Source organism: Halichoerus grypus, chromosome 9, assembly GCF_964656455.1.
Source record: "Halichoerus grypus chromosome 9, mHalGry1.hap1.1, whole genome shotgun sequence".
Taxonomy (NCBI): domain Eukaryota; kingdom Metazoa; phylum Chordata; class Mammalia; order Carnivora; family Phocidae; genus Halichoerus; species Halichoerus grypus.
In genome coordinates this window covers 128,686,823-128,707,462 of record NC_135720.1, presented here as the reverse complement: position 1 = coordinate 128,707,462, position 20,640 = coordinate 128,686,823, and the positions used below count along the sequence as shown (strand labels likewise).

Here is a 20,640-nt window from a genome sequence, read left to right as displayed (position 1 = left end):
CTCTAACAGTGATTGGCCTTCGGGGGCGGCTCTTCTCTGGATGCGGCTGGGAACCGAAGCGTGCTGCCTGCAGAACAAAGGCACGAGAAAAAACTCCGGGAAAACACTTCCCTCGCCGCTCAGACTGACTACAAAGAGATTTAAGTCATTTCAAACGATTTCTTTTATTGGACGCCTCCAGGTACCGGAATCACCCTAATGAGTTGGAAGAACAGACGAGGACTTGGTGTCGGTCCCGGGGGATCGATAGCATCCTGCGGATGGCTCCTCCAGGCTCCAGAAAAACTCCCCAGATGGAATGGGGTATTTCCACGACAATACCGATAAAGTCGATCTTTAAAACGTTGTTTCCGGTGGGTGGCTACTGAGAATTCACTGAGTCCCAGTCCCCTTTTTAAGCAGATGAGGAAACTGATGCCCAGAGGGAGTTGAGACGAGAGAGAGAGAAAGAGCGAGCGAGCTAAGTGTCCTGCTTACGCGCCTGGGGCCCGCAGAGCCCACCCACCCGCTCCTTGTCCAGCTACCCTTAGGTCACCTCCCCCCTCCTCCAGGTTCACTTTCAGGGACTTTCGTCCCACTGGGCCACGTCCCTTGCACAGCCCCTCCGGAGCAGAGGTACACCTAGGCCCGCGAGTTCACGGGGACCTCCGGCATTCCTTCGGACGCCACTCCTCCACCCCCCACCCCACCCTCCCCACCCCCCGGAAAAAAACGCAGACAGCTCTGACAAAGCCCGAGAGCAGAAGCCCAAAGCTAGTTGGCGCGGGCGCAGTTACCCAGACTAGGGCGCGCGACGGCCAGGGTCCTACAAACGGTGCCTAGGAATTGAGGGTCGGTTCTCGGGGGACTTTGCTGGAAAGCCTCTGTCTCAAAACCTTCCGTCTAAATGCAATCCGAAACCCCAGAGGCGAGGCGAGGTTAGGAAAGAAGGAAAAAAAAAAAAAAGATTTCAACTTAAATGAGACATTCCAACTCCCCACCCCCCACCCTCCCCCTTGACATCTTGCCTTCTGTTTCCCGAGGGCTCGGGTCAACTTCCCCCTCCGTTCCTAGGTCTGTCCGGGCGGGGGTGACCCGCCTTGCTGGTGCCGGGAGGGTGGGAGCGGGCGAGGGGCGAGAAAAGGCGGAGCCTGGGCAGGTGTGTCATTATAAACGTGCGGGCGCCGCCGCGCGCCGCCGCTGCGGTTTTCAGCACCCGGGCTGAGAACAGAGCTCTTAACCCTCGTCCACCACTTCTGGATTTCTAAGTAAATTCTCTCTCTCTCTCTCTCTCTCTCTGTCTGTCTCTCTGTGCGTCTCTGTCTCTCCATCTCCATCCAGTTCATTGTTAGAGGGAAAACATCACCTTGCCCATCTAGGTTTTTTTCTTCTATCTTTCAGGATCGTTGGCGGAGAGCGCAGGCAAGGTGGGGCAGATGGTGGCGGAAGTGGGGCAGAAGGCAGACCGCGTGTGCTCCTACGGGATGAAGCTCAGCTGGGACATCAACGATCCGCAGATGCCTCAGGTGCGTGAAACCGGGTGTGCGCGCACACATGGCTCTGTCCATCCAAAGAAGGGCTGGTGGCATTCAAGTTCTTGCAGAGACTGAGGAGAGACCTCTTCCCCACACCCCCACATCCCTGAGAGTCCTCGATTGTTAGAGGGATGCCACAAACGGCAGAGTTGGGTTTAGTGATGTGTCTTCTCCTTGCACTTGTCTGAAACACACCAATAGTCCCGAGAACTGTCGATTAGGCTGCAAGTTCCCAGTCATCTGGTGAGAGCAGGACACCTGTCCTTCGCTTTCCTTTATCCAAGGTGGAAATCAGGTGATTCTCTCGTCCATTCTTTGAAATCTATGAGAAGGGTAGTACAGCGAATGTAGATACCACTGCTTTTTACGCAGCAAAACTGTAAGATACAACTATAAATCACGGTGACCCGATTTTTAACAAATAGCATGACTTGGGTGATTTATGCAGACGCCCACGGCTTGCCTGGATGGTCATGCTAACCAGACCATAGGCGACAAGAGAGCCTCTGGAATCTGGATTTTGGATCTAACTTCTGATCTTACTTCTCTAACTTCTGATCTTACTTTTGATCTTACTTCTCCTTTTAGGGTGATTTTGTTTGTTTTGTTTTGTTTTAATGGAACAAAGTAGTTTAGAGCCGAGTCCAGGGAATGAGCTGGACAGTTATGCTTGGTCATACTGGTTTGGGGCAGAAACGGAGGAGTGATTTTGAAGTCCTGGGTGTAGGTAGAAGGTGAGAGGAGTGGCTTCCCAAGTATTTGCAAAGGTGGGCTTCCAGCAATGTTGTGGCCCAGGGAAAGAGACTATCACGTGCCATATAGATTTTCAGACAGATAGCAATTCATTAGCAGGGTCACGCACCCTCTCAAAGAGATCAGTACTTTTTTTTTTTTTTGGATATACATATGTGTAGTAATTTGTTCTACTTGTTTGTTTTAAAGTCTGCTACTTTACAGTCACCCGGTACCATTTGTGGGAAAGTGGACCATAGCACAGCAAGGACACCTCATTCGCACTGACTTCCATCCAGAAAATCTTCATAAGAAAATAATCTTGCATATTAGAAAAGAGCCACTTCCAAATAATGGAAATATGGGTCTTCTTTCATGCCTTTTCTAGATTTCCTGTGCAAATGTGAACTATTTTTCCTTTGCAAGACTGGTTCTTAAGCAGGGAATGTGTGTAATATCTCAAAAAGGCAGGTGCGCTGGGAAACAGAAGTGGAGAAACAGGATCCTAGCCTTGCTCCAGCTGACTGAAGGAGAAAGAGCTAAACTGGCTGCATGACCTTGAGATAGTTCCTGAATTTGCCTTAGTTTCAGGCTAAGATGACCTGTCATCGAGTGGTGGAACTAGATAACAATCTTAAACTATCAGCCAGATTTTCTGTCATGTTCAGTGTGTGCATGCTTGTCTGAATGTGGACATGTGCGCATTGGAATAGAAGCAACCCAATCCTTGAGTCCTCCATTTCTGTTTTGATTTAAAAATAGGGTCTCGGTGGCTTCATTTTCACTGTTGCTGCTTTAGTAGCTGGTATGAGACATGGAGGGTGATTCTCTACCCTTACAGGGGGACACTAATGGAATACTCTCCTCTGGAAAATTGTCTAAGATCCTTAGATTGAAATGTTCACTTTAAAAGCAAAGATATTAGCATTTAGCACAAACTTGGAGTTAATAGTACCTCATTATATATTTCATTTGTGCCTTACCTTAAGTCAATGTATTAATTTATGGCAATTATAATATTTCTGAGAAAAGATAAATGATATCTATTAGTAATAACAATGATTTCAACAATATCCCTGTGGTTTTAGAAACAAAAGTGTCCATTTACCTATTATTGTTAGAATGCATAATACTAACTGATGTATCCAAGTCTGAATTGCCCGACTGAGAATGTTCGATCTAATGTCCCTGGGGTGGTGGGAGGGAGAGAAGGTGCAAATGGCTTATTACTGTGATAATACTCTTCTGAGCCTCTATCATAGCAGGAAAGCCAGTGGAAACTGGCTGCCACAGATCTGTTTGAATCCCAGGTAATGCCAGTCTAGAAGGTTCTCTCTCTAACTTCCACTTCCTTATCTATGAAATAAGAGTAGGGATGCCCATCATAGAAGGTTGTCGTGAGGATTACTGATACTCCATAATGTGGCTTTGTGGCCATGCTGTCTCTGTGCCAAAAGCCCAGTTCTGTCGTAGAGAGAAAACAGCCGTAGCCAGTATTTAGACAGATGTGCTTGGCCATGTCCCAATACAACTGTATTTATGCATCTTGAAATTTGAATTTTAGATAATTTCCATTATGTCATGAAATCTAATTCTTTGGATTTTCCCCCAACCATTAAAAAATATAAAAGTCACTCTTAGCTTGTAGACTGTACTAAAACAAGTGACACGCTGGATTGGGCCCGGGATTCCTAGTGTGCTGACCCCTGCCCTGGAGAGTACCTGCTAAATATTAAGTGCTTAGTAGAGGGCAATTTTATATTAAACTTCTATACAAGAAAGACATTGCAGTATAGATAATGCATATCATGGGCAAAGACCACCAATGATGGATATTGAAGCAGTGCTCAGTTTTTTAGATATAACTTATTATTTCAGCCAGGTGGCTCTTTGTTGAGAACAGCGACAATCCACATTGCTCTGGGGAGAGGTCCAGGGCTCAGCAGGTTCCACCCCATGCTTGGGTTTACCTTTATAGCCAGGTCCTTCATCACCGTGCCCTATAAACTGGGAGAGCTAAGTTGGGAGGAGCAAGGGAAGCTGTTCTTGTCTCTCTAATGTTGCTTTGGGTATCACTGCTGATGTAACTGACAGGTTTGGGGTAGAGGCAAGAGCTTTAGAAGAAAAAGCATTGGATCAAAGTGGAGATATTTACCGACTGAATTGCATTTCAGTGATAGAGCATTGCAATCACTTTTTGCCCAGGCACGTTGATGCTTAATTTGAAAATGTTTTCATTTGTAACTTAACATTTAAACATACCCAGAAGGGGTCTACCATCATGGTAAGGAAAACAGGCTCTGGAGTCAAACTGCTAGGGCTCAAATCCTAGAGCCAGGTGTTAACTAGCTGTGTGACCTTGGGCAAGTCATTTAACCTCTCTGACCTCTGTGTCCTATTGGATTAACTACAGATTATAATAGTACCTATTATCTGTGTGAGGTATGAAGGCTAGATGAACGAGTACATATACAGCATTTAGAAGATAAGAACTTTATAAACATCAATGAATGGCCAGTTGTCAGAACAGCACGCACAGACAGGATGGGTGACGTTTTGTGATGGCACAGTTTGTGGGTCTTAGGACACTTCTGGAATTAAAAAGAACCAGTTTTTATTCGAATGTGCTTGGGAAAAATGAAAAGCGTGATGTGCCCGGCTGGGGCTTGATCCGCTCGCCCATCCTTCCCTTTCGTGCGCCCTCCCAGGAGCCGGCCCACTTCGACCACTTCTGTGAGTGGCCCGACGGCTACCTGCGCTTCATCTACCGCAGCGACGAGAAGAAGGCCCAGCGCCACCTGAGCGGCTGGGCCATGCGCAACACCAACAACCACAACGGCCACATCCTCAAGAAGTCGTGCCTGGGCGTGGTGGTGTGCGCTCAGGCCTGCGCCCTGCCCGACGGCTCCCGCCTGCAGCTGCGGCCCGCCATCTGCGACAAGGCCCGCCTGAAGCAGCAGAGTGAGCGCCCCAGGCCGGGACCCGGGGCGGGGGAGGGGGCTGGGGGGGTGGGAGGGGTAGCTTGTGGCCCCGAGTTCCCTTTTCCCCAGGAATTGTTTTCCCTTTCTTCCTTCAAAAGCACCTGGGGTCCTAGTTGTTATTAATACTTCTCTCTCCCGCTGGCTTGGCAGAGAAAGCATGCCCCAACTGTCATTCCGCTTTGGAGTTGATTCCCTGTCGAGGGCACAGCGGATACCCTGTAACCAACTTCTGGCGGCTTGATGGCAACGCGATATTTTTCCAAGTAGGTGGAGGGGACATCACAGTTTGTGGTGGGTATTTTCATCATGCCATACCGTCCAGACCACCTGCCGTGTGCCTTAGGAACTCTGGACTCACCAAATAGAGCTTCGTGGTCAGAACCCGGGGCTGGGGCTCCCAGAGCCTTACCGGGCTCCGAGGAATAAGCTCTGCTTCCCTATGCTCTGTAAGGGTGAGAGATGGTAAACCCAATTATAGTTAATATGGGGAAAGGATTGTTAGGTAATCTTTTAAGATTTCTATTATCCATGCTGTTTTATTAGTTCAATAATTTTTTCTCTGTCATTTTGGAAAAACAAAAACAACCTGAGATCTTGGGAAAGATAATTTATTTTTGACAAACATCGCCAGCTTCCTTCAGCAGGATAAATATATGATTTATTTCCTTATTAATGCAGGCCAAGGGAGTTCATGATCACCCAAGACCAGAGAGCAAATCAGAGACAGAAGCTAGAAGAAGTGCCATCAAGAGACAAATGGCCCCTTTTTACCAACCCCAGAAAAAGAGAATTCGAGAACCAGAGGTAATGGGGAGCTGACATGACACTGTGGTCTGTGTTCATTTTCATCACAAAATACACTGCTGATTATGTAAAATATGAATGTCATAAATTAGAAAGGTTTTATGTGAAAATTATATCTCCAAAAAAATGGCATTGAATCCACATTTTGGATACGGTTCCTAATTTCTTCTTCTTAAAAAAAAAAAAGCAAACTCTCTCTATAGTCAATGATAGGGTGAGGGTGTGTGCTGACAGCCTGATACAAGGGCAGCTACCCAGTTTTAATAAAGAGAGAAACAGGTGCATACCAACAGTGAACTAATTAGCAGTACATCCTTGAGAGCATCCTTTGCATTATTTACACAGAACAAATAAAACTTCTTGGGGCAACTTGATCCAGTTTGGCTTTTCAACCAAAGCATGCCAAGCAGACAGTGCTAGTCCGGAGATAAGAGAAACTGGTATTCAAGCGCCTTCTACGTGCCAGGCACATAGGAGCTAAGAGTTTCGCACATGAAACGGTCACAAAGACCTTAAGAAGAGGTGGTTGTTATTGTAATGTTTACAATTAGGAATCTGAGGTTCAGAGAGGTTAAGTAACTTGTTCCATTCATGAGGGACAGAGTCGGAACTTGAACCCAGGTCTATCAGGCTCCTTGGCTCCGGTATTATGAACATAGGATGAGGAAACACAGAGCCATCTGCCACTCAGACCCACCCTGCCTGGCTGCCATGAACTCTCTTTGTTTGGCAGTGTGGTATTCATGCCTGAGCAAGCTCAAGTTCTGCAGCCCTTGGACCCTGCGCCCAAAATCACATACCTGAGCAGTGCAGTGTTCACAACACACAATCAACCCATTGGAAGTCTGTCTTTATTTGGTTGGTTGGCTACTGTTACTAATGAGGGCACCCATGTGATTTACATTTTTATTTACAAATAAAAATTTACATCATCTTTTTTTAGGCCGGAGAGAATCAAGACAACAGTGGACATTTCAACAACATGCCTCCCTTGGAAAATCCAGAAGAGTTTGATCTAATTGCTGACACCGGCTTCCCCATCCCAGGGCAGCCTTGCTTTTCCTTCCCAAGCTCCGAGGCTTACAAAGCTACCTGTGACCTAGCCACCTTCCAAGGAGACGTAATGCCACCCTTTCAGAAATACCCAAACCCAAGGATTTTTTTGCCTAGGCCACCTTGCAGCTATGAATTGGCAGGTCCTAGTTACACAAATTCAAGCTCACATCCCACCCTTTATACAAATTCCAGCACCATCCCTAATGACACGGACTGGGTTCATCTGAATGCACTACAATATAACGTCAATTCCTACAGCAGCTTTGAGAGAAGCTTTGATTTCACCAGTAAACAACACGGCTGGAAACCAGCTCTTGGAGCACCTGGCCTTGGGGAGAGGCCAGACCATGGACAGTTCCAGGCCGTGGCCACTCACCCTTATTATAACCCAGAGCTTCCCTGCAGGTACCTCACGGCTCCCCCAGCAGGTCCCCCAGCCCTACAGACTGTGATCACCACCACCACCAAAGTGTCCTACCAGGCCTACCAGCCCCCTGCTCTGAAATACTGCGACAGCATACAAGAAGTGAAGAGCCTTTCAGGGTGCAACTATGCTTCTGAAAACATCCCCCTGTCCATCTATCCGGAAGGCTTGGACTTCCCAGCCACGGTAGCCAGGGCAGCCTCGCCAGCTGGGTCACTTCCTTTGAAAATTCCAGGCGATTGCCGAGCCATCAGACCCACGCTGGCCTTTCCTCAGGAGTCCGCTCCCTCCAGGACAGATGGAGCAGAGACTTGGGATGTGTGTCCATCGAGGTCGGGGTCTGCAATCAGTTATCCAGATGGGGTTAGTCCGTTCTTTAGCTATGACAATGAGGACTTTTGAACAACAGTCCTGGGCACGATGTAATAGTGGTGTCCATGCATGCAGTGAAATGTGGAATAGAAGCTATCTCTTGTTTGAGCTGGGGGATTGATCTAGCGGACATATGTAATAATAATAATGCTGATCAGTTGAGAAAATTATGGGTTGGAAATGTTTAGATAGTATAGGGAAGTTTTTGCACAGCATTTTAAAACCTACTACACTACAGGGGCGCCTGGGTGGCTCAGTGTGTCAAGTCTCCAACGTGATTTTGGCTCAGGTCAGGATCGCAGGGTTGTGAGATCAAGCCCCATGTCGGCCTCCACACTCGGTGCAGAGTCTGCTTGAGATTCTCTCTCCCTCTCCCTCTGCCCCTCTCCCTGCTCCCTCTCTCTCTCTCAAATAAATAAATAAATAAATAAATAAATAAATAAATAAAATCTTCAAGAAAAAAACAAACTACCACACTACATAGGATTAGGTCTGAAATGTGACTCTCCCAAATGAACAAATAAGCAAGTTGGATACCATGATGAGTAATAAGCTAAATTCACTGGAGTAGAAGCCAAGAATTCTGGTTCTCATTCTAAGCCCTTTCCCATTTGACCATAGGGAATTTTACAAATCCTTATCTGGCCTTTAGAGGTTGTCAAAATAGTTTCAGGAAGAAGTCTTTACAATCTTATCTCCTGAGTCGTTTCTTAAAATTTTTATTTAGCATTTACCATCTATTACAAGAGCTTCAGGAAATAAATTTGACCATTTTATCTCCAAGTATATAACTACAACTTTTAAAAAAAATCTACAATATTGCAATGATAATGTGCAATTGTTTTTAAGAGAATTTTGTTTTCCAGTGTCAGCTGAATACCTTTTCTTAACATCGATGAATGTTTTCATAACAGAAACAGCATAACGATGATGTGTATTTAAGATTATTATTGTGCTAAAATGTTTTTTCTGATTAAGTTTCAGAATTAGAATTGAGATGTTTTATTCAAATACAGGTTTACTGTTTGTTACTCCTTATAAATGTAATTGATAATATTTGGTTGAATGTAATAAAGAAGTTTTAAGGTAATGTTGCTGATGCTTGAGTTATTTCAAAAAGGAGACAGGAAAAAATTGTGTTCATATTATGACCTGCAAAACTGTTGCTATAATATACAAAAACATACTAGTTCATTTAACAGTTTTATAGTTTATTTCATTTTATTTTTTGTACCTTTTGACCCCCTTGACCCATTCACCCATTCTGCTCACTCCCCTCCCCCACCTCTGGCAACCACCAATCTGTTCTCTGTATCTATGAACTCCCATTTTTTGTTATTTTAGATTCCACGTGTGAGTGAGACCATATGGCATTTGTCTTTCCCTGTCTTATTTTACTTAGCATAATGCCCCAAGATCCATCCACGGTGTCACAAATAGCAAGACTTCACTCCATTGTATCTATATGCCACATTTTCTTTATCCATTCATCCCTAGGGAGACGACTACTTAGGTTGTTTCTGGGACTTGGCTACTGTAAATGATGCTACAATGAACATGGGGGTGCATATAGCTTTTCAAATTAGTGTTTTCATTTTCTTAGGATAGATACCCAGCAAAGGAATTGCTGGATCACATGGTAGATCTATTTTTAATTTTTTGAGGAAACTCCATGCTGTTTTCCACAGCAATTGTACCAATTTGCATTCCCCCAACAGTGCACAAGGGTTCCCTTTTATCCACATCCTCGCCAGCACTTATTTCTTGTCTTCTTAATAATAGCCATTCTAAAGGTGTGAGGTGATATCTCATTGTGGTTCTGATTTCTATTTCCCTGATGATGGGTGATGCTGAGCATCTTTTCATTTACCTATTGGTCATCTGTGTGTCTTCTTTAGAAATGTCCATTCAGATCCTCTGCCCATTTTTTAATTGGATTTTTTTTTTTTTTTTGCTATTGACTTGTATGAGTTTTTTTATGTATTTTGGGTATTAACCCCTTATTAGATATATGATTCGTAAATATTTTCTCCCATTCAGTAAGTTGCCTTTTCCTTATGTTGATGATTTCCCTCACTGCACAAAAACCTTTTAGTTTGATGTCATTTCACTTGTTTATTTTTGTTTTTGGTGTCAAATCCAAAAAATTATCACCAAGACCAATGTCAAGGAGTTTATTGCTTCTGTTTTTTTTCTAGGAATTTTATAGTTTCAGGTCTTATATTTAAGTTCTGAATCCACTTGAGTAAATTTTTGTGTATGGTTTAAGACAGTGGTCCAGTTTCATTCTTTTGGATCTAGCTGTCCCAGTGTGATTTATTGAAGAAACTGTCCTTTCCCCATTGTATATTCTTGGCTCCTTTGTTATAAGTTAATTGCCCATATATGTATGGATTTATTTCTGGGCTCTCTGTTCTGTTCCATTGATTTATGTGTCTGTTTTTATGCCACTACCATACTGTTTGTTTACTATAGCTTTGAAATATAGTTTGAAATCAGAGAGCATAATGCCTTCAGCTTTGTTCTTTTTCAAGATTGCTTTGGCTTTTGAGGTCTCTTGTGGTTCCACACAAATTTTAGAGTTGTTTTTTCTATTTCCGTGGAAAATGCCATTGGAATGTTGGTAGGAATTTTGCACTGAATCTGTAGATTACTTTGAGTAATATGGATATTTTAACAATATGAATTCTTCTGATTCATGAGCTTGGAATATCCACTTATTTGTGTCTTCTTCAATTTCTTTCATTAATGCCTTATAGTTTTCAGTGTGCAGGTCAGGTCTTTTACTTTCTCAGTTAAATTTATTTCTAGGTATTTCAGTAGTTTATTTTAGAAAGAATTATTTGCCATACTGATAACAAAAAGCCTATTCAAAACATTCAGAATGCATGCACACACACACACACACACGCACATTTTGCACAGCTCATGATATTTACTAAAATCATTCAGTTTTCAAATTAATACAAAGTACATAAATTTCTTTTGAGAATGGAAAGGAATGAAATGGAATTTGCATAGAATACTCAATTTGCATAACTAAATGACAGCAAGTCAGATAGATGCCATTTTAAATTATTGAGTGTTATATATTTTTTACCTGATTCATAAAGCCCTGATGTAATAAATACATGGAGTCCTGGCCTCCAGATTAAATAAATATGAGTACACTCCTATGATTCCCTAGCCAACTCTTTCTCCAAGGAAAGGATGCCTAGCACACTCACAGACTACTTTTTTCTTTCCACTTCTGTTGCCTGAACTCACAGCTTATAATAATGTCTAATATTTATATGGCACTTCCAGGGACCAGACACTGTTCCAAGCTCTAAACATATGCCAATGTGTTTAATCCTCACATCAGTTCTCTGAGCTACCTGAGAGACACGCAGTGACTTACATAGTAAGTAGCAGCTGGGCTTTGAAATCAGGTCACCTCCAGAATTTATGCTCTGAACCACCACATGACGTTAGCTTTGACTGGAGTCATCTATCAGTGAAATTCCATTTGTACTTAGCACATGTGTAGTTGGCATCGAGCAGGGAGTCCTAAGTACAAATGTCCCAACACAGGACCTGCGGCATCCATGCAGGACAGGCAGAAAGGGGCAGGGCAGGGGTGGGAGTGAACACACTCGGGGTGGAGGCCCTGAGGCAGACATTTCTCAAAGTGTGGTACAAGGGTGCCTTGGTTCCGGGGCAATTCTAAATAGTCTGCAGATACTTTATGTGAATAGTTGTGGATTTATCTTAATGTGTAATAGGGAAAGATATAAGGAACACTTCAAATCTATGATTTCAAAATATTTTTGCCTAGGCAAAGCAAGATAGTATGGGGATGTTTGCTTGTTTGTTTGTTTGTTTGAAGGCAAGGCAACTTACGAAGAGATATTACACAACCAATAGTGCAGATATTGCAAGGAAATGCCAAAGAGTGATTAAAATGGATCACAATGAGTGAGAACTACTGACTAGTGAGACACATTTTCCTGGAGCAAGGGGACAGTGGGTGGCTCAGGTAGAAAGGGTCAGTGGTGACGACAATGAGATTGTAGAAAGCGGGAGCCAATGAGGAAAACAAACACATACGTGACTTTTGGCATCTGGAAGTTTAACCACAGTGCTGAAGAGTCTAGACAGTGGGCAGTACTCAGGAGCCAGGATGTGGGAGTTGATCCCAGGAGAGGTGGGTGAAGAAACATACCTCAATTGTCAGCCAGGCCCCCCAGCCATGCCACCCTCCAAGGAGCCAGGATATAGGGCAGGGTGGCTGCATAGCACAGATCAGTTCTTGTGAACTGGGCCAACTGAGGAAGGCACAAGAAGGTTTAGACTCTGGGTCATATTTACTGCTTAGAAAAACCGACTGGTTAGCGAGCAACAAGTTTTGTGGAAAATGCATGGAAGTAGGAAACTTACAAAGGCCTAGCTGCCATATTGTTATTAATATGAAATATTAATTATGAATGCTGGTTATTAATAACTCTTTGCTTACAAATTTATTATCAGTTTTCAAATACGGGGAGTATCAATTAGAGCAGCCAAAGTTTCTGACACACTTTGCTCTGCTCAGCTGATGAACCAGGAGGGGCCCAAGCCTGCAGCTAGACCCATGACAACATCAGCTGTTGAGCACAGAGGGAGATAAAGCAAAGGAGGTGAGGCCAGGCTGCTAGCTGACACCTTTGATCAAGGCAGAGGACAGCAATTAGACTTAACCAGAGCCAAGGGACACTAAACAGAAACATGACTTATTCACTTGCTAATCATTCATTCCTCTTCATGAATAGTGCATAGGCTGGAAGTGGACTTACCTGGAAGAATCTTAGACATTGAATCCAACCTCTGACAGTTTCAATGGAACATTTGTCAGAAAAGCTAATGGGCTTTTTTCATAATTAAAAATCTTATAAAACTCTATTAGCTAATCTGTGAGACGTTGCACTAAGAACAGCATAGCAAATAGAATTCACAACTGACAAAATAATTTGACAAACAGTTTCTCCCCGCATCCATCCTTCTTTGGTCCACAACTTTGCTCTGTGATATGCAACGTGGCTACACGTTAGAATCTCCTGGGCAGCTGTAACAGTCCTAGCATGCAGGATGCACCTCAGACCAATTAAATCTATGGGGATGAGACCCAGCCAGCATATTTTAAAGCTTCCCCGATAATTCCAAAATGCAATCCTTGTCTATAATTTACCAGAAAAGTACTGGAAACCTCTTTAGTGTCTCACTAGGAAGCTGAAAGCAATATGGTCCTGTGGAGACTTGAAAGACACTATTCTCAGTGTAATTAATCTTTTATTACCTCTGACTTTTCCCTGGATGCCATCGTTGTGTTCATTGAATGAAAATGGGAAGATGTTGGCAGGAGCCAAGTCATCCACTTGTTGCCATTTAAAATACAAATTAAAAACTGGATTTTGAAAACAATAAAATAAGATATAATACCCTGTGTATAAGTCAAAGCATGAGCTCATTCATTCATTCATTCATTCATCATTCAACAAATATTTATCGAGTTCTACTATGCATCAGTGATGTGCTACTATTAGATAGACGCAGGGAGTTACATAGAAGCCTCTGCCCTCTTGGAGCTCATAGGCTGGTGTGCTACATAGACATTAAAGAGACAAGCACACAATGTAAAGGAGAAAACAGTCTCTATGCTGACGTGGAGAATAAGGAAATGGAAGTGAACCCATTGGGATAAGTGGTTAGGGGAGAGCTCCCTGAAGTACTGAGTTAAGAACCAAAGAGTAAGAAAAGGCTGTCCAGGTAAATAGCTGGGGAAGACACGCAGGTGAGAAATAGCAAGTGCAAAGGCCCTGGGGCAGCAGAGCATACGTTGTCCCAGAAGGTCTAGTGCAAAGGGACAAGAAGAAACTCAGAATAAGGGTTGGAAGGGAAAGCAGGGCCCAGATTCTTGAAGTCCAAAACAAGGAATTGACATTTTATTCCAAAAGCAATGGCAAAACATGCAAGAATCATAAGCAGAAAAGTGACATGATCTAACTCACATTTTGAGAGGATTATACTGAAACTATGTAGATAGTGGGCTGAAGGGGGGGTTCAAGAGGCAGGGAGACAATTGCGAGTCATCCAGGCAGGATATAATGATGGTTTGGATGGGTGGTAGCAGTAGAGATGAAGGGAAATGGACAGATTCAAAACGCAAGTTGGAGGTAGACTCAATAGAAGTTACTTACAGTTTGGACGTGAGATAATAAGGAAAAGGAAAAAAATCAAGAACAACTCTCATTTTCTAGGTTCAACAAACCGAGTGCCATTGGTGCCATTGTCTGAATAGCGGCAGCTGAGGAAAGAACAGTTATGATCAGTCAGTGCTTGTGAGTCATCCGAGTTATCAGATGAATATAACCCTGCAGCTCTGTGGGGAGATCTGAGCTACAGATAAAACCCAGGAACTTGCAAGTCTAAAGCTGTTTTTTAATAGCTCACCTTGTAAGATAGCCTGGAGTTGTGCTGTCCAATATGGTAGCCACTGGCTTTATGGGGCAATATAAATTAATTAAATAAAATTAAAAATTAGTTCCTGAGTCATACTAACCGCATTTCCTCAGCAGCCACGTTTAGCTAGCCGCTGCTGCGTGGATAAGTGCATATATAGAATATTTCCATCCTCACAGAAATTTCTATTGGACAGTGTTGGTATAGAAGGAGAAGAAAGGGGAATCTGGTATGGACCCTAAGGAATTCCCAATTTGTAGTTAGAGTAAGAGGATCTGACAGAGGAATGAGAATTAGTGGTCAGATAGGGAGAAAACCGGGACAGAGAAGGGGGTCACAGAAGCCAAAGATGAGGACAGAAAAGTGTTCATTGGATCTGACAATATGCAAATCATTGGTGACCATGACAAAAGCCATTTCTGGGGTGTGATGGGGCTCAATGAGGTGGATTGGAATGGGCTGTGAGCCAATGAGATGCAAGGAGTCGGACACCTCTACTCCATGGATCACATAAAGTTGATTTCACAGTGTAAATAAAAGCCAATGTGTTTTATTAAAAGCTATGTTGAGGGGCACCTGGATGGCTCAGTCATTTAAGCATCCAGCTCTTGGTTTCGGCTCAGGTCATGATCTCAGGATCGTGAGATCAGGGCCCACAGGCTTCTCGGTCAGCGTGGAGTCTGCTTGTCCCTCTCTCTCTGCTCCTCTCCCTGCTCGCTCTACCTCTCAAATAAATAAAAAAATAAAATCTTTTCGAAAAAAAAGAAAAAAAGAAAAAATATAAGTAAAAGCTATGTTGATAGCTTCAAATTTCTTCCAGAAAAATTTGCCTTGGTGATAGGGTTGCTAGAGTTAACAAATAATATAAAAGATTCCCTGTTAAATTGGAAATAAGACAAATAACAAGTACATTTTGAATAAAAGTATATCCCAAATATTGCATGGACCTACAGGAAATATTCACTATTTATCTAAAATTCAAATTTAACTGGGTATCCTTTATCTGGCACTCCTACTTAGTGGGGATATTTTAATTTCATTGTTGTTCAAAATATGGTAAATGAGATTTGATGAACTAGGAAATTAAAAATGTCTTTACGGGGCACCTGGGTGGCTCAGTCAGTTAAACGTCTGCCTTTAGCTCAGGTCATGATCCTGGGGTCCTGGGAGCGAACCCTACATCAGGCTTCCTGCTCAGCGGAGAGCCTGCTTCTCTCTCTTCCCTCTGCCTGCCATTCATTTCCTCTTGCTTGCGCTCTTTCCTTCTGTCTCTCTCTCAAATAAATAAATAAAATATTTTTAAAAATAAAAATGTCTTTACATAAAATGATTTCGTTGTTGAACTTCTACAAGGAAAAAAATATTTATTTGAACTGTGTAGTCTACTTAATGGGAGAGGATGTATTTTTATTATCTTTTTTTTTAAAGAATTTATTTATTTGAGAGAGAGAGATAGTGAGAAAGAGCATAAGTTGGTGGGGGCGGGGGAGAGGGAGAAGCAGGCTCCCTGGGAGCCCATCCTGGGGCTCCATCCCAGAACCCCGGGATCATGACCTGAGCCAAATGCAGCTACATAACCAACTGAGCCACCCAGGTGCCCCATATTTTTATTATCTTTTAAAGTATAAATATCATAAATAAACTTAGTAAACACTTCAAAAACCAAAAATCACCCTTTAACATTTCTATTTACAAACCACACAGAACAGACAACCAGAGTTCTTACCACTAACTTCTTCTGCTGATAGTCACCCTATTTATTCATATTTCCATACCACTTGGTTAAAGCAAAAAAATATTCTTCTTATCCTACATCAGTAATGGATTTTCCATTAATCAGCCCATTAGAGCTGGATCTTCTGATCCTCTCTCAGACAGCTGAGCTACCCATATAACTTTGTGTTTTACAATTGGTCTGATAAGTCTTTTGAAACATGAGGCATTCTGGGGCCATGGAGGGGAGAGAAGAGGTTGAAGAAGCCCCTTTCTGACCATAGCCACCTGTGACTCTCCTGACTGATGCACCAGAAGGGCACTACTGAGTAAAAATGCCACCTGGCTGCCTGTGGGGACCGCTGCATGTGGAAAATAAACATTCTCTTTCCTAATGCTTCTTAAGGGTGAGGTTTTAAAAACCCCAATTGAAAAAGCCTTGTGTCCCCAGATGGCCTATTTAATAAACTATACTACTGATCCAGGTTTCCAAAAGCCATGTGAATTCCTTCTCTTAACCACCCTAAGCACTAGGCTTTTAAAGATCTTTTCTGGCGATTGCCAAGATGGAGCAATAAAACCCCTTAATTCAAGGGCACTCAGAATTACGACACCAGAAAGGGATGTACAGAAGTCATCTATGGAGGTCTCTGTCTTCAGGCTCGAGTGCTGGCCCTGCGGGCTTCTGAACAGAGACCCATCATCCATTTCTGCTTTGGGTGTCACTATCCTTGTTGCAAGAATATCACAATCATCATGGAACTCTAACAGAGCCTTTTAAAATAAAGGTACAACCTTAAGTTTTGATTTTGTGATTTAAAAAAAAAATGAAGTTCATCTTAGAGAACATATTTGCCAAAATGATTGAAAAAAATAGTGACATATTCAACAGAATATATTCTTTCACCAGCTATATGCTAAGTGCTCAGTATAGGAATTATACAAAGAAGCACAAAATGTAGTCTCTGCCTTCAAGAAATTTCTAGTAAGCAAGAGAAGTAAGACATGCCAAATCTCATGTTACATAGCAGTGAAGGCTCTCCATTATCACATGCATTTATAATATTTTAGAAATTTAAACATATAATGATGTCTATAAGAATTTTCCCTTGCTAATTTTAGAGTGGACACCCACTGGGCACCCACCCCTGGTTGAAGCTGAGACACTTGAGAACTTGTATTGCAAAAAGGAGAAGAGAAAGGAGACCACTAAAGGCTGCCCACGGTCAGTCTGGAAGTAGAGGAGAGCCTTTCAACCATGCTGTTGGATTTGGTTAAGGGGATCTTAGCCTGCCGCCCATGTGCCAGGGTCTTACACAGCTTCAGGAGACAGCTCTCCTCCACTTCCAGGTGGACAAGATGAGCCTGGAGCATTTCGTGGTGGTAGAAAGTAAGTGCTAAACTAACAAACCAACCAAGAACAACAAAACTCCACAACAATGGGATCATGTCGAAAGGACACAAAAGTCAACTGAAAGAGGTCCCAATGGCCAAAGCTGGAACAATTTTTTAAAAAAATAGTCTTGTATTGGGTGCCTGGGTGGCTCAGTTGGTTGGGCGACTGCCTTCGGCTCAGGTCATGATCCCGGAGTCCTGGGATCGAGTCCCGCATCTGGCTCCCTGCTCAGCGGGGAGTCTGCTTCTTCCTCTGACCCTCTCTCCTCTCATGCTCTCTCACTCTCTCTCTCTCTCTCTCAAATAAATAAAATCTTTAAAAAATAAATAAATAAATAAATAAAAATAAAAAATAGTCTTGTATTATAATGCAAAATATTTTTACAAATCCATGAGTCCATCCTGATATAAATATGATTGAATAAATAAACTAACAAATGGGAGAAGAGACAAATGCCCAGAATAATTCCAAATAATTTATGTAGATACTCCACCCTCAAGAAGATGGAGCATAACTCCCCACTCTTAACTGTGGGCTGTGCACTGTGATTTCCTTCCAAATAATGCTATACAGAAAGGGAAAAAGAGTAACTTTATAGTGGAAAAGTCTGACAAGCTCTCCCTCAGCCAGGTGAGCAAGGCTAAAATCAACAATGAGCAGTCATGTTGATAGTATGTGCTCTTGATATGATGTGATGAAAATGTCACTTCACCTCTGTGCTTTTCCTCCCCTCCAAAATCAGAATCCCAATCTAATCATGAGAAAAACAACAGATGAGGGGCATTGTACAAAATACCTGACCAGTCTTCCTAAAAACTATCAAGGTCATCAAAACAAGGAAAGTTTGAGAAGCTCACCATCTGGAAGAGTCTAAAGAGAAATGACAAGTAAACATAATATGGTAATCTGGATGGCATCCTGGAAAAAAAAACAACAGGACACTGGGTAAATATTAAGGAAGTCTGAATAAAGTATGAACTTTAATTAACAATAATGTATCAATTAATTATAACAAATGTACCACACTAATGTAAGATGGTAATAATCCAGGAAACTGAGGATGCCTGGGTGGCTCAGTCGTTAAGCGTCTGCCTTCGGTTCAGGTCATGGTCCCAGGGTCCTGAGATCGAGCCCCTTGTCAGGTTCCCTGCTCAGCGGGGAGCCTGCTTCTCCTGCTCCCTCTGCCTCACCTCCCCCACCCCCACCCCGCTCTCATGCTCTCTCTCTCTCAAATAAATAAATAAAATCTTTAAAATAAAAATAGGGGAAGCTGGGTGCTGGCATATGTGAACTTTATACTATTTTCTCAATAATTTTGTAACTCTAAAGCTGTTCTAAAAACTAAGGTCTATATAAAGTAAAATATAAACATTCCTCCTTCCTGGATCCCAACTTTGATAGCAGAATCTCATACACAAAGGAATGATAGAGCAGAGCCTTTCACTAGAAGGGCAAAAATGTCCTTTGCTATGTGCCTAAAACCTTATTATTTCCCACTTCAGTGTCTATTTGAAGGCATTTTCCCATCTAGGATTTTGATCAGACTAGGGCACTGGACCAAATTTAGCAAGATGAAATTTAATGTGGTACAAGTCTTACCCGGCTATTTGGGTGGGGGTCCAACAATCAGACGAATGCAGGTTGGAATTGGTGGGTCATCAGCAGCCCCTGTGCAAAGAACTCTGGGGTTTAGCAGGCACTGTGATTCAACAGTGTAACAAGGCTACTCGCCGACAGCAGCTTGTGAAGCAGACAGGAGCATGGCTGGACAAGATGTGGCCACGGTTACAATGAGCCACTATTGTCCCGATCATCCTCCTTGGGGGACGTTCCTCTATCTTGTCACCTCCAGGCCCAGTTGCATGTCGGTCATGCCCCAGATATGCCCATTTGGTGTGGGGGTGCTCCAGACAACCAAAATGTCATTCCCAGGCTGACAGTCTTTGTTATCAAAAAAGCCAGAGCAACCTTAGAGGACACGAATAGAATTACGCACTCAAGATAACAGCTAACATTTCTTAAGTGATTATTCTATGCCAGGCACTATGCTAAATACTTTTCACATATGACCCAATTTTATCCTCTGTCAAAAGGTATAACCACTCATGGAATGTGCTTGAGATTTTTCTTTTCCTCTCCCCGACTCTCCTGCTATGCTCTCTCCTTCTGTCTTTCTCTCTCTCTCTCAGATAAATAAATAAATCTTAAAAAAAAAAAAAAAAAGACATGACCACTGCTCAATGCCTGAAACAAAAAGCTGAAATTACTGCTGAACAAGGGATAGCTGTGCTTACAAACCACACAGTCTCTGAGCAAGGCTATGAGCTGCACTTGCATAGGGTTTGGGCAAATGTCAAGTTCAGGGACAGCGCGTGTTCAGAAGCAGAGGTCTTAGGAATAGGTTGTTATTTAGCTCTGGAGACAGAGTAATTCAAGTAAGACAGTTGTTGGTTGGCTGACCTTCAGAAGTATGGTCTGTGCTGTGAGGCTGTTGCTAGTTGGCTGTTTTGGAGAACTGTGATCTGTCACTGATTGGTTTACTGGTTATTGTAGCAAGTTGTCATTGATGAATTAGGATTACCTGTTGCTAAAGCCACAGAATGACTGGTACTTTCCTTAAAGTGGAGTTATCTTTTTTATTCTCACACCACAAAATACCATGATGCAGTTCCATTATCATCCTCTTCCAGAGATTTAAGAAACTGAGACTAAAAGAAGTTAAGTAACTTGTTTCAGTCACAGAATTATAAGATGGAGGCTTAAATCCAGCTCTCTCAATTGCCAAGGCTCTGTTCTTCTTTTTTTTAATGATTTTTTAAATTTATTTGACAGAGAGAGACACAGTGAGAGAGAGAACACAAGCAGGGGGAGTGGGAGAGGGAGAAGCAGGCTTCCTGCGAAGCAGGGAGCCCAATGTGGGGCTCGATCCCAGGACCCTGGGATCCTGACCCGAGCCGAAGGCAGACGCTTAACAACTGAGCCACCCAGGGGCCCCAAGGCTCTGTTCTTAAGCAGTAAGTTATATACACTAACTGATACCAGAGCTAGGATAAGGTGGAAAAGATACTGCTCTACCTGGCACTCATCATACCTTGAGTATACTAGAGGAGGTAATAGTAACCTGGATCATATTCAGAAAATAATGAGGAAGGATGAGAAAATGAAAATAGT

General features: G+C 42.8%; 1 protein-coding gene and 1 long non-coding RNA gene across 2 annotated transcripts; one reads left to right on the top strand and one right to left on the bottom strand.

Annotated features, from left to right (window-relative positions):
- The first annotated feature begins 1,154 nt into the window (after positions 1-1,154).
- GCM2 (glial cells missing transcription factor 2) lies at positions 1,155-7,913 on the top strand. The gene is made up of 5 exons (XM_036071103.2): positions 1,155-1,505; positions 4,955-5,207; positions 5,378-5,490; positions 5,906-6,031; positions 6,975-7,913. Exons 1-5 carry the CDS (start codon positions 1,416-1,418, stop codon positions 7,911-7,913), a joined length of 1,521 nt encoding a protein of 506 aa, XP_035926996.2. The 5' UTR covers positions 1,155-1,415.
- On the bottom strand, positions 5,243-19,721 carry LOC118522220 (uncharacterized). The gene is made up of 3 exons (XR_013441410.1): positions 19,069-19,721; positions 18,327-18,387; positions 5,243-5,671 (listed from the first exon to the last, which is right to left on the bottom strand). It is a non-coding gene; the product is annotated as an uncharacterized LOC118522220 (long non-coding RNA).
- Positions 19,722-20,640: the final 919 nt, after the last annotated feature.